Source organism: Arachis duranensis, chromosome 2 (genome assembly GCF_000817695.3).
Source record: "Arachis duranensis cultivar V14167 chromosome 2, aradu.V14167.gnm2.J7QH, whole genome shotgun sequence".
Lineage (NCBI taxonomy): Eukaryota > Viridiplantae > Streptophyta > Magnoliopsida > Fabales > Fabaceae > Arachis > Arachis duranensis.
Genome location: NC_029773.3, coordinates 60,442,973 through 60,457,463, shown reverse-complemented (window position 1 = coordinate 60,457,463; position 14,491 = coordinate 60,442,973). Strand labels below are relative to the sequence as shown.

The following is a 14,491-nucleotide window of genomic DNA, read 5'->3' as shown; positions in this document are numbered from 1 at the left end:
TAAAGTTCCATGAAAGTTTTCAAAGAGAAATTTACCTTTATGGTAAATCTTAATACCAAAACCTTTTCACCTTCGCGTTCTCTCTCCTTCTCTAATACCAAAATCTGTATCTTCACTTCTTCTCTTTCTCTCTCTCATCTTTATTTATATATTAAGCAACGCATTTTTTTTGTTTTATTAGTGTTGATTTTTTACTAAAATAAAATAAAAAAATTATTATTTCCCATAATAATTTTTTTATTTTTATTTTTTAGGATTCACTTTTTTTAGAATTTTAAAACCTTAATTTTAAATTAAAAATTAATATACTCATATTATTTTTAATAAATATTCTTGTATTATTTTTTTTGAAAGAGGCTTTCAGCCACTATAATATTTTAAGTATCTCAAGAAAAGAGATACTTGAATACAATCTTCCAAACTAATAATATTAGAATGTATATATATAGGGATAAAATATTTAAAAAAACTAATAAGTCTTACCTAAAAAATATAATTAGAGATATTTTTTACTTAAAATAATAAAAACAAAAAAAATATATTTTTCTTCTCATGTTTATTTAAAAATAATAAGAGTATGTTTATTTTTTAAGGTTTAATTATTCCGTTGGTGTAACATCCTAACTACCAAAGTTCACACTTCCGGCTGCGCAACTCTGATAGCTCAGACATTACGATGACACTTATACTATTTAATACTAAAATATGAGCCTGTTTAAAACTTTAAACCGCAATACCGCTCCCAAAAATACTTTTGTTATACAACGTACATCCATACATATATACATACATATACATAAATAATATTACAAACATTACCCAATACAATTCCTATCCCTCTCACAAAATAAATCAAGATAAAGGCGAGGGTACAAAAATAATAATCTAAAGCAATACAGAGCATCACAACAACACTTAAAATAAACTCTTCGTGACTTCAGCGCCCATATCCTGAAAGGGGAAAATATAGGGGGTGAGAACATCATCATCGAAAGGGTTCTCAGTAGAGGGTTTTTGGGAATTACTGTAATAGGATACGTGAAGATAAACCGTACCAGTGATTAATAATCGTCTTATGCCTCATTTCAAAGACAACGGTTTATAATAAAAGAGAAATCGGAAATCCTTTTCCAAAAGAGGAACCATTCAATTCTCAAAAACTCAAAAGCCTTTCAAAAAGGTTTATCTATGCCGAACCAAAATAGCCTTTCATATTTTATTCCAAACCAAAAATACAAAACCGAAATCAACCATCGGTTCATCTCATTTCAACCACGGTCCTAGGCCCAAACAATCTAACCATCAACCAATCACCACAGTCCAACAGAGTCCTAGTAGTAAACACAAATAGGAAGATGCAAGCACAAACGAACAGTTATTGCAAGTAGAACAATTAGCAATTAATCACATAGGCAAACTAAGTATAATATGCACAGCCAAATAATGCCACATAAATGCATATGATACATGCCTGTCCTAGTGGCTGATGATATCATCTGTCGGTTATATAGCCAACCCGACATGTCCTGGTAGCTAACCATGGATAGAAACACCCATTGCGGAGCAAGTAAGTTTGAGCTACAACCTCATTGCTACTACCCGCTCAACCCAGAGCCAGTGGAATAACCACTACTGCGGCTACTACCTAGGTGGATGTTTAAAAGCTCAACCTGGAGCAAGTGGAATCACCACTACTACCGCTACTACCCAGGCGTCACAGTCTCTGACCTGGAGTAAGTGGGACGAACCACAACCCTTGCTACTACCCAGGTATCTCAGGCATATATTCATTCAGTCCCAGTCATGGATCAACATCCATCTCAGCCATCCGGCTTAAATTCATAATTCATAGCCAGCCTTACGGCCCATAACTCATTCGGCAATCAGCCATAAATCAATATCATAACAGCCATTCCAGCTCACGGTTCAATCCAAAACCAGCCAATATTCATAATCATACACAGCCATTCCGGCCCATAACAAAACAACACTTCTACCATTCAACATCACTCCATTCAACATCATCAAATTCATAAAACCGGCATTTAAGCCATAAATCACTTTTCTCAAGCCATTTCACTTTGAAATCAAATTTCAACTCTTTTCAGCCTTGGCTTTAAAGATCTCAATTCTCAAATCATCTCAGGCTCATAAGCCAAATTTACTCAAAGTGAGTTTCCTTTTTAAAACAAAGCCACTCTTGGCATTTTCTTTCCAAAACTTCTAAAACCTTGGCAAGTTAAGGATTTATTTCAAAGTATTCAAAACCACCCATCCAACAATAGGATTTTATAACAAAAGCTTCTCGGCAGAGTCCCAAGTCTTTAGGGGAGAATAACATAACTCATTCTGCCAAATTCATTTAAAATCATTAAAACCTTGGCTTTCCGATTTGAGTAATAAAATAGGATCTAAGCCAAACCGAGTCACGTAATCATTTACTTCTTTCAAAGCCGTTTCCTTTACTTAGGCAAAACCAGCTTCAATTCCATAATTAAATCTGAAGCGTTTCAAACTGTTAAGAGAATCATTTTTGTTGTTTTAAACTAGAGTTCAAAGGATACCCTGAATCTTATTTAAAGCATCAAAATAATGAGGTTCATCAATCGAAATCCAAGTCCTTTTAAAATCACGAAAACTCTTCCAATGGGCAAATCTTTATGTTTAATAGAGAAAACATAAACCCGTTTCACCTTTTTAAAGCAGTCTCAAAGCAAAATTCTCTTTCGAATGACTTTTACCCAAAAATATACTATTCTTCTTGGAAAATAAGGAGAAATCATGATTCTCTTTTCAATAATTCTTTCAAAGCGTAGCTTCATCGCTTTCATAATTGTTCTAAGTAAAGATAATAAAAGAAGCCCTAAATTCACAATCCTCCAAATAATTAGGAAAGGCATTAAACTCAAAATTTTTCAAATAACATTTCAAATAAAGACTCAAATTTTATAGAAATTTCGACAGCATCTCCCCTAAAACTTGAACTTTGCCACCCGATTCGCGTCCCAACTAAACCGTTTCTCATTCCTTTTCAACAACTCAAACCAGAAATCAATTCAAAAGCAAGTCAAATCCAACAGTTGCCTCAGGGGCATATCTCAAGGAAACCATTTCAAAATCAACTCAATATTAACCGATTTAACTCATTTCCAAAGCTTAAAAGAACCGGTTCCACAATAAATCATTTGTCCAAAATCAAGTCAATTAAAGTAAACCAGGTTGAATTCAAAAGTACATTTGACTTTTCAAATCATCAAACAATTAACTCAAATCAAATCAATCCTCAGCGGATTAAACTCAGATTTCAAATCTTTAAAGGATCAACTTCAAAACATTACATTTCACAAAGCCGCACAACAATTCAGCCAAACCAATATCCATAATCATTCGAGTCAATCAAATAATACATAATGCAGATACAATCACCAAATACACAATATCTCACATCAGTATCCATATGTAATAATTCCAATGCATAAAACATAATTTTTGGAAAGCGCCCCTACCTCAAAACGCTTGAAACCACATCCCAAACTCGTTAACTGACTCCTTTTCGCTCAGCCCGAAACCACTGGCAACAAAACCTCGGCTCTACTTATTTTCTCAAAAGCAGAAACAGCTACAAGCGGCATAAGCAAATCGGATTCTAACTCCTAACACATTAATACCGCAAAGACTATACATAACAAGACATTAACGCGGAGGTTTTTCGAAACGTAAAATACTTACTGCACGGAAATGGATCCTCTCCATTTTTTTTAACACTTGAGAGAATAAAGTGTGATCTCTCACCTTTAATTCTATAAGTGGGACCAAAATTAAATAGAAAAGAGAAAACAATGAAAGGTGAGATCTTCCACTAGACACCATCCAGTTTTTTCTCCACTGGAGAGGATCCACTCCCCTTACTGCACGAACAAGCAAAGTGGCTGCGATTTCAAATCGACCCTGCAAGGATCCGTTAGCGGCCAGAAGCTCCGATGGCCCAACAGCAGTTTTAAATTCGACACGCAATACCGGGACTCAACCCTATGTAACCAGCGTCTCAGAATTCTAACAGACTATAACAGAGTGCTCAATCCAAGGGGTTTCGGAAGCAAAACGCTTACCAAGGACGGTTCCGGCGGCCATATTACCGCTCCCGACAGCCAAAGGCGTGGCGGCGGCCATGACAACAACAGCGACAGAGTTCCAACAGTGGCAGAAACCCCTCCTACTTACCCATTCTGGTCTCCTCCCCAGCAGTAACAAAGGCAGAGGCAGAGCCTTCACGGCGGCAGCGGCAGCTCGGCAACGGCGGTGACAGCGGCGCGGCCCTTCCTTTGCACGTGCACGCGCGCTCCCTCTATCTCGCGCCGGGCTCCTGCATCACACCCATCACTCCACAGATCTGGGTCCGGCGCAGCTCAAAGGCAATCGACGGCGACTCCCAGACCTTCAGCGATGGCGGCGAGTGTGCGCGGTGGTGTCTTCTCCTTTCCAGTCTTGGCTCGACGGCGAGGCGTGGTGCTGGTCTCGCAGTAAGGACAATGGCGTGGATGACGGAATCGGCCGCAAATCGGTAGCGCGACGGCGAGGAGCTGGACGTGGTGGCAGAACGCGTCTGGTCGGCGAGCTGCTGCTTCCCCCGGTGCTCTTCCTCCCTTCCGGATCTCCTTCTCCCTCTCTGCTTCTGTTTCGGTTTCTTTCATGGGAGGAAGGAAACCGTATATGTGTGATGGCTGCGCAGCAAGACAGTGAAGAAGGGGGTTGGGGCTGCGCAGCGTTGAAGAGGAGGAATGGAGGCTGCTGCTTGGTTCCTTTTCCACTGCTGCTGTGCGTGAAGGGAGAAAGGGGAAAGAGGTGCGTTGCTACTGCTGGGTGTGGGTGAAGAGGGAAACGGATCGGGTATCGGGTTACTGGTTAGGATTTCATTTTTTCAAAAATTAGGGTTAGAGACATTTGGGTAATTTTCAATAAAATTTGGGAATAATATAATAATGAAAATCAAAGTTAAATCCAACCCTAATGGTATATAGAAAGTACTAGTTACTCATCAAATTATTTTTAATAAAATGTTCAAACCCAAAAATTAGAAATAATATAGTTAAATCTTTTGTTTTCCAAAGCAGCAGTATTAATATTTAAAATATTACTCATTTAATCCAAAGCATATAAAATCTTTATTATTTCAAAACTATCAACTTTATAATTCAAATATAGAAAATAATCCAATAATTATAAAATTGGATAATAATCATAACTTATCTCAAATCCAATAAATCAAAACTTGCCTTAATTATCTTTAATAAAATAATTTCTGAAATTAAGGCTATAAATAACTATATGATTTGAGACTTGATCATAAAAAGACTTTTCAAAAGTTCTAGTTCTTACAGTTGGTCTTTATAGTTTTATCGAATTTAATTAGGTCTTTATATTTTTTTTCTTTTCAATTGAGTTTCTATACCATATCAAATTTTGTAACTAAGTCCCTGCCATCACAAAAATATTGGAATCAACTAAATATTCTGTTAAACAAAATAGAATATTTATTCAAGTGTTAGGTATATTTGTTTTGTTTAACATAATATTCTGTTAATTCTAATATTTTTATCACTGCATGGACTTAATTACAAAATCTAATATGGTATGGGATTCAATTGAAAAAAAAAGGTATAGAAATCTAATTAAAAATTCAATAAAATTATAGGAACTGACAAAATAATAATATACCAATACGATCAAAATTTTATTATAATGAGAGCAAGTTCGCCAAATTCGTAGACAAACTTTATGTAAGTAGCCAAGTTTGTCAATTCAGGCAAATTTTGTATGCACTACAAAAATTCGCCGATCTTTAGGCAAACTTTATAAAGCTAAAAAAAAGTGGATCCTACAAAATAAAGTTAAAAAAATTTGTTATAAATAATAATTTTTTTATTTTATTTTAAAAAAGACATGTTAGTTTTTAAATAATTAAATGTATAGTAATTTGTTTGCTCTATCCTTTTTTTTATAAAATTTTAATATTATTACTCTCGATTAATTTTTTTAATAACATGAAGTGAATAATCACTAAGATAGTATTGTATCATTCGCTAAATAGCTATGAAAAGGAATGATATAAATTAAAGTAAAATGGATAAAATGAGTGATTTATTTATCTACTAAAACTTTTCTAATCATCCAAAAAGTTTATTATTTCGTCTTGATTGCTAAATCGATCGCTAATATTTTATTTAAAATATCACTCATTTTTACTTAAAAAATATCTAATTGATTACAAAATCAATGGTATAATAAGTTAAAATATATTTTTTACACTACGCACTTAGTTTTTTTTATTATAGATGTCAATAGTATATATACATTATGATAGACTAATACTTAATTGAGCGTTTATTCGAAGCAATTATGAGAGTTGATCATATGAACTATAGTTCATAATAAAACACTAATAGCATTATACAATAATAAAATTAGTAAAGATATAATAATTTAGATTAGATCTGGCGATAAATTGAATCATTTTTACTTAACATATAGTTCGAGATGAAACTTATATGAACTTAAAAGAACTATTATGTTTAGGGTTTAATTTGCCATTTTTAGACACAACATTACAACTAACTATTATATAATTCGTTGTTGAATTAGTTGTTCAAACTTATAAATTTATCATTCGTCTTAATAAAATATATTTTTGTCTTTTTAAAAATAACTAATACAATATTTAAGTATTTTAAATTAAGATTAAAATTTTGTTTTCTATAACTAATTTATTTAAACAACCTAATCTAAAAGAGCTCTTACTATTTGAAATTAATGCTAAATATTATTCGTGGATCTATTAAAACTAAATTTAAATGTCTCCTTTCTAATTCAATAAAACAATCTTAATTGTATAAGGAATATTTTTATCATTTTAAAATTATCTAAAAGTATATGTAACTTTTTTAAAGTTAAGGGGTTAACCATAAAAAATACTTTTAAATTATTCAAACGCTGACAAAAATACACTCGAGTTTTACTATTGACAAAAATATCTTTAAATAATTTTAAAATGTGACAAAAATATTCAACAGTAAATATATTTTTAAAAAATGCCCTAGATATTGAATTTTGATGTGATATTTTGCAAGAATAATTAAAAAAATGAGATATTATTATTCTTAAAATTTGATAATTTTTTTAAGTATATATCTTTTTGTAATTAAAAAAATCACAAAAAATATATACTAAACGAAGAATCATCAAATTTTAAGGATAATAATATCTCATTTTTTAATTATACTTGCAAAAATTGTATCAAATTTCAATCTCTAATATATTTTTTGAAAAATACATATTTAATGTTAGATAATCTTGCAAAAAAATTAACATTAAATATGTATTTCTCAAAAAATACATTAGAAGTTAAATTTTGATGCGATTTTTTACGAATATGATTAGAAAAATGAGATATTATTATTCTTAAAATTTGGTGATATTTTGCTAAGTATGTATTGTTTTGTGATTTTTTTAAAAATATTATTGGTTACTAACAAAAAAATTATAGAAAAAATATATAATTGACGAAGAATTAGTAAATTTTAAGTATAATAATATCTTATTTTTATAATCATGCTTGCAAAAAAATATATCAAAATTCAATTTCTAAAATATTTTTTGAAAATGTATATTTACTGTTGGATATTTTTGTTGTGTTTTTAAATTATTTAAAAGTATTTTTGACGATAATAAAATTCGAATATATTTTTATCAATGTCTAAATAATTTGGGAGCATTTTTTATGGTTAATCCTAAAGTTAAATTTAAATTTCAACGTTCTAATTCTATCAAACAACGTTAATTCAAACAAGATATTTTAGTCTTTTTATAATTAGTGCAAAATTATATATTTCAATTTTAAAATTTTAAAAACAGTAATACTAATCGAATATTTTTATCTTTTTAATTAACTTTTAAATAGATTTTAGAATTTTAAAATTAATCTCTAAAGGGGGTAATTGTATCTTTCAACTTCAAATATAGATTTTGAATTTTTTAAATAATCTAACAACTCTAATTCTCGAAGAACAATTTTATCTTTTTTAAAATTAACAAAACATGTAATTTACTCCTTTAAAAAATACATCATATTGCTAATTTAATATAAACTGCTTTAATTCTAAAGGATATTTTAAATTTTAAAATTAATTTACAAGGATATAATTGTCATTTCAAATTTTTTAAATTTATATCTTTATTTTTATAGTTTACTCTTTTTTAAAATTATCTGAATAAAGAACTATTAAATATAATCCATAATTAAAAACTATTAACAAATAAAGTAATCAAATGCTATTTAACAAATTATAATCCATAGATCACATATGTTACTCATATGACTTACTTGATCTACTACTTTAAATTATCATACAGCTGCTTTTCTTTATATACCTGCATTCATATATCGAAAAAATTTCGATACATGCATAGCCTCCAAATCCAACAATCGCATGAAAGAAAGTTCCTAAAGCAGATATTAGTTTGCTAGTGCATATACAATCTCTGCCACATCTGCATTCATGGTGCTATCAGCTTCATCTTCGTCTTCACCTGAACTAACGATCTCATAGTTACTTTTAAATTCCTCCTCGTTATCACTATTATATTCTTTCAGTTCAATATTTTGGGCCGCTTCAGATTGTTCGAACTCAATATATAACTCGATACACACCATAAGGTGGCGCTTTTTAATATACATTGAAAATATTTCATGCATGCTAGCTTCATTCGTCACATATTTAGTTTGAAATTGAACGAACCCACAAAACACAAATAAAAGATATCTGTACAAAATACCCGATACTCTCCTAGATACTTGAGAATCTATCTTTTCACAAATCACACCTTTTAATTCCTCAAATAACAATGTAAATGAAATAACAACATCTAATAAATTCTCACATAGAAATTGAACTCTTTCGTATGTTTATAATAAAATCTGTTCATAATAATATATTTTTAACATAACTCTATCATCTATGATAATATACATATATAAAATACTTTCAATTTCACTATTATTTTTTTTGAAAGAATGGAGAAGAAGAACGATAGGAGAGGAAGAAGATGACTTTTTGAGATTTGAAACAGACGATGAAAAAGAAGAAGTTGGGAGCCCTGGCAATTTTGGTTTATAAATATAAACAAATAAATCAGACAGTCCGACCGCCTGCTGTCATTTCAAATTTTTTATAGAACACAAATCGGATCGTCCGATTAGTGTTCTCTCGAATTAAACGATTTTCTTGGTTCAAAAATTTTTGGGTCCAATTAGTGTCCCCCACAAAATTTGCTTCACACAAATCGGACCGTCCGATTTGTGTCCCTCTTTCTCTATGCAAAAAATCAGACGGCCCAATTTCTCCTTTCTTAACTCAAAAAAGCAATGCCGTCACAACAGTGTATATCCCCAAAACTCCATAACTCAACGTAATTCACATGTAATCCTCATAACGAAAAAAATTAGCCACCCCACGTTTTATAGTTATTAAAAATAAAAACCCCACCCACCTCACCCTCTTCCTAATCTCCTTTTTCCTTTTTCTTTCACACTTCCTTTCCCTTTCACCAACCCTTTCTTAGTTCCTCTTTTTCTTTTTCTTCCACGCTCTCCTTCTCCTTCCTCTTCTCCACTCCCAGTTTTTCTTTCCCTTTTTCTTCCACAGTCCCTTGCACCTTCCCCAGTTCTCCTCTCTCTTTTACTTTCACGCTTTTCTTTTTCTTTCTCAATCCATCCCCAGTTTTTCTTTCCCTTTTCGTAATCACTGTCAATAAAAAATAGTATTTTGTAATTGTTTAAGCAAATCAAAATAAACATCATAATAATTTGTTAATTCACAGAGAGAGATAATGGAAGATGGAAAGAATTATAGAAGGCAGACCTCCTGCAGGCGTTGCCTCTTTTGTCGCTGTCGCCCCTTCTCGTCAATTTATTTTTGAGCCACCGTGGCGCCTCTTCTCGTGCATGTGCTTCAGCGGCCTGCTTCTTCCTTCTTCTCTGCCGGTCTGCTCCGCCTCTTCTTCTCTTTCATTTATTCTTTTTTTTTGCTGCTTATGTTTTAATTTTTGTTGTTGATTGATGTGATGTTCTTGCATGTTATTGTTGCCGCTGCTATGATTTATAAATGTTTTTGTTATTTAAATCAAATTATTGGCTTGGGCATGATCATTGAACGTTTACATAAACTAATATGAGTTTGATAGTTTAACTATTATTTGCAATGATGATGTTGTTGTTGCTACTACTATGACGTTGAAGAAGAGAATTGGTTAAGATAATTGGGGATTATATTTTTTTATAAATACAAATAATGTCGTGTTGGGAATTAGGATTTTTTTTTTGTATAAATACAAAACGACGTTGTTTCAATCCTTTTGATGGTAAGGATGGACGGAAATTATTTTAGGGACTACTATGAGTCTCGGAGAAAAATTTCGGGGACGAATTTGAGTAATTATTAATTTTAGGGATCACTTTGACACTCGAATACAAGTTCAGAGACTACTTTAATATTTAACTCACATATAATATTATAAAAAATGCTATAATACTACAAAGTTTCAATGATTTCGGTGTAAATCTTAATTGCATTGAAGAATAAAATATTGCTCAGCTTAGTTCTTCTCTTCAGGTCGGTCTCATCATCCTGAGATCTAGACCCAATATAAATATACATCGTATATATCTTCAATTGAATCCAATAATCTTATAAAGTGAGTGTATATACTCTAAGAATATATGAGAATTTCTCCATACAATGCCATGTTCTATTGTGCTAGGTGAAGTAACAAAGTAGTTCTAACTTTTGTTATATCAAAATAATATTCACTTTGATACCAGTCCATAAAATGGGTTGATGATGTTGATCATACCAATGTGGAAGCCACCAAAATATCACCACAAAGCACAACTGTGTGACTTGAAGCAAATTTCATTGTTAAAGTATGTACAAGGAAAAAGAGAATCCCTATATGATGAGTTATGCCTTGGACATCCATGAGCACACAACATTTGTGTAGGAGGTAAACAAGACAAATTATTATTCTTTTTCAAGCCCACTCACACAACAGAACATAAGACTACCTAAAAAAATCATACAAAAACAAATCATACAATTATCTATACACAATGACCGATATTATGGGTATATGCTCGCAGGGATGTGTGCATAGGATTTTCTTAGAAGAAGGTGTTATACTTACATAGCAACCCCAATGGAAACTCAATCTTTTTGAAGTGGTCAAGAAGGTGGTGATCAGGCCACTAGAGTCGGACATCATTTATCTAGTTTCCCATAGTGAATGGGTGAATCGAGTATATACGGTGTTCAAGAAAGTTGCGATTACAGTAGTGAAGAAAGAGAATGATGAGAGGTAGTTATAGAGTTAAGTCCCACTTTGGTCCCGCTAGGATTAGCAATGAAAGAGGAATTGAAAATCCTAGAAAACTACTCTGCAGTGAACCCAAACAGAAAGAAATTGAGAAGAAGAGAATTCTAGAATAGAAAAGGTTTCTTGAGAAAAAATGAAACAATGAATTCTATTGAAAAGCACTTTTGATCAGAACCCAAATCTCCATTCCTTACACCTATTTATAACTCTTTTACTTTCTCCTAAACCGTTCTCTCAATACCCCCCCTCAAACTGAGACACAATTTGTCTCGAAGTCGCAGTTTGAACCTGTATTTCTGAAACAAACTTAGGGACAATGGTTTAGTTAAAGAATCAGCCACCTGATCTTGAGAAGGTATATTAACAACATAAAGAGATTTTTGATTTACTAAATCCCTTAAAAAATGCAAATCCAGCTCAAGGTGTTTACATCTACTATGCAAAACTGGATTTACAGCCAATAAACAGGCACTCTGATTGTCACAAAAGATGGTTGGTGACATAGGTTGTGGGATTCGAAGCTCTCCCAAAAGCTGCTGTATGGACATTAGCTCAGTTTGTGCAGCACACATTGTCCTATATTCTGCTTCAGTACTGCTCCTGCTCACCTTTGTCTGCTTGTTACTCTTCCATGAGATCAGATTGCATCCAAGATAAACACAAAATCCAGTGATTGATTTTCTATCATCTAGATCTCCACCCCAATCAGCATCTGAAAAAGCCAACAACCTAAAATCAGTAGATTTAGAAAATAATAATCCATGATCTACTGTACCTTTCACATATCTCAGAATTCTTTTTACACTCTTCCAATGCAGCAATGTTGGTTGATGCATAAACTGAGATACTCTGTTAACAGCAAAGGCAATATCTGGTCTTGTCATTGTGAGATATTGAAGTGCACCAACTATTGATCTGTACAGTTTGGGATCATGAAAAGGTTCCGAGTAATGAGCTGAAAGCTTTGTGTTGGACATCATTGGAGTAGGCATCGAATTCGCAGTCTCCATTCCAGCTCTCTTAAGTAATTCAGATGCATATTTGGTTTGTGAAATGTGAACACTACCTATAGACAAATATGAAGCTTCCAAGCCTAAAAAATAACTAAACTTCCCCATATCCTTTAACGGAAAAATATTGTTCAATTGGTAAATTAATTTATCTAATTTTGCAACATTATTACCGGTAACAATTATATCATCTACATAAACTAACAAGTAAATCACATTAGAATCAAAAAATCTAACAAACAAAGACACATCAGATTTGGTTTCTTTAAATCCAAACTATTGAAGAGTAGTAGATAATGTTTTATACCAGGCCCTCGGTGCTTGTTTTAGACCATAAATGGTCTTGTTTAGCTTGCACACTAGTTGTTCACCCTTTGTAGAGTATCCTGGAGGTTGCATCATGTATACAGTCTCATTTAAGGTGCCATTGAGAAAGACATTATCAAAATCAAACTGTCTCAATGGCCAATTTAATGAAACAGCAATAGTTAAGATAACTCTAATGGTGGAAGGCCTTACCACTGGACTATAAATTTGATCATAGTCTATACCTTCCACTTGATGAAAACCCTGTCCAACAAGTCTTGCCTTATACCTCAGAATATCACATTTAGCATTTTTCTTGATAGCAAACACCCACTTACTTCCAATAATTGTGGTATTAGTTGGTGGTTCTGTTAATTCCCATGTTTTGCACTTCTGAAGAGCAGCAAACTTTTTATCCATTGCCTCTCTCCAGTGAGAACATTGTAACGCTTCAGCTATAGTCGTTGGAGTATTGTATAGTAGATCAGTTTGTTGAACAGTTAAGGCTTTTGGTTTGAACACTCCAAATTTTGATCTTGTTGTCATCGAATGAGCATTTGTTGAAGAAATGGAAGGAAGGCTAGTTTCACTAATAGGAATCCTGTCCGGAGAAGAATTGGTAGGAGATGCTGAAGGTGGGTGACATTCTGAAATTCTGATCTCCTCATTCTCATGACTAGAAGTAGTGTCAGGAGTGACCAAGCCTGAATGAGAAGGAGATGGTGTATCGTGCAATGGTTCACTTGTAATTTGTAATCCAGTATCTGAATGTATACTCAAAGACTTTGTAGCTTGATTAGATGAGGACATTGATGGTGGAGTTGAATCAATGATGGTAAATGCAGGGGCCTTAAGCTGGCTACCACACTCTGGATTATTCTTGGAAGAATCATCTCTGCCCAAGGTGTTAGAAAACAATTTTTGATATGGAAAAGTATACTCATGAAACAACACATGTCGAGCCATATAAATTTTACCATTTTGTGCCATACACTTATAGCCTTTAAAATTTGAGTCATATCCTAAAAATAAACATGGTTCAGATTTGTAATTAAATTTAGTTTTACTATAAGGCCTTAAGAAAGGAAAACACATACATCCAAAAATTTTAAAGAAAGTATAATCTGGTTGATGCTTAAAAAGAACCTCAAAAGGACTTTTGTTATCAAGAACTGGGGTAGGGAGTCGATTAATAATATAAACAGAACTTAAAAAGGCATCTTCCCAAAATTGCATAGGCAAAGAAGCTGTAGCTAAGAGGGAGAGACCCACTTTTGTAATATGCCTATGCTTCCTCTCAACACTTCCTTGTTGATGATGAGTATAGGGGCATGATTTTCTATGATGTATACCTTCAGTTGCAAGAAAATCAGTGAAAGCATGTGACATAAATTCCATTCCCAAATTCGTTTGTAAAGCCTTTATTTTCTGACCAGTTTGATTTTCTATAAATGCTTTATAATTCTGAAAAGCTACTAAAGACTGAGACTTATTTGTGAGTAAGAAAATGCATGTATATTTAGAATGTGCATCAACAAAAGAAATATAATATCTAAATCCACTTCTTGATATTATAGGAGCAGGCCCCCAGATATCCACAAAAACAAGTTCTAAAGGTGTCATATACACAGTATCATTTAAAGAAAAATGTAACCTATGCATCTTAGCTAAAGGACAGATTTCACATATATGATTAGCAGTAGAATGAGAACTAAAATGCAAAGAAATTTTATTCATAACATCCATTACAA

General features: G+C 32.6%; 1 protein-coding gene and 1 long non-coding RNA gene across 2 annotated transcripts; both read right to left on the bottom strand.

The window, feature by feature from the left end:
* Positions 1-771: 771 nt before the first annotated feature.
* LOC127744765 (uncharacterized) lies at positions 772-4,889 on the bottom strand. The gene is made up of 2 exons (XR_008005805.1): positions 3,507-4,889; positions 772-951 (listed from the first exon to the last, which is right to left on the bottom strand). It is a non-coding gene; the product is annotated as an uncharacterized LOC127744765 (long non-coding RNA).
* A 3,620-nt stretch (positions 4,890-8,509) lies between these two features.
* Positions 8,510-12,542, bottom strand: LOC110278195 (uncharacterized mitochondrial protein AtMg00810-like). The gene is made up of 2 exons (XM_052257838.1): positions 11,855-12,542; positions 8,510-8,664 (listed from the first exon to the last, which is right to left on the bottom strand). The coding sequence occupies exons 1-2, from the start codon at positions 12,540-12,542 to the stop codon at positions 8,510-8,512; spliced, it is 843 nt and encodes a 280-aa protein (XP_052113798.1).
* Between the last annotated feature and the right edge of the window lie 1,949 nt (positions 12,543-14,491).

Coding starts and splice junctions, on each gene's coding strand:
- LOC110278195 (XM_052257838.1), bottom strand. CDS start 12,542: ATGGGGAAGTTTAGTTATTTTTTAGGCTTGGAAGCTTCATATTTGTCT. Junction 8,665..11,854: donor TCCAGTTTTGCATAGTAGAT/GTAAACACCTTG, acceptor AACAATCTGAAG/CGGCCCAAAATATTGAACTG.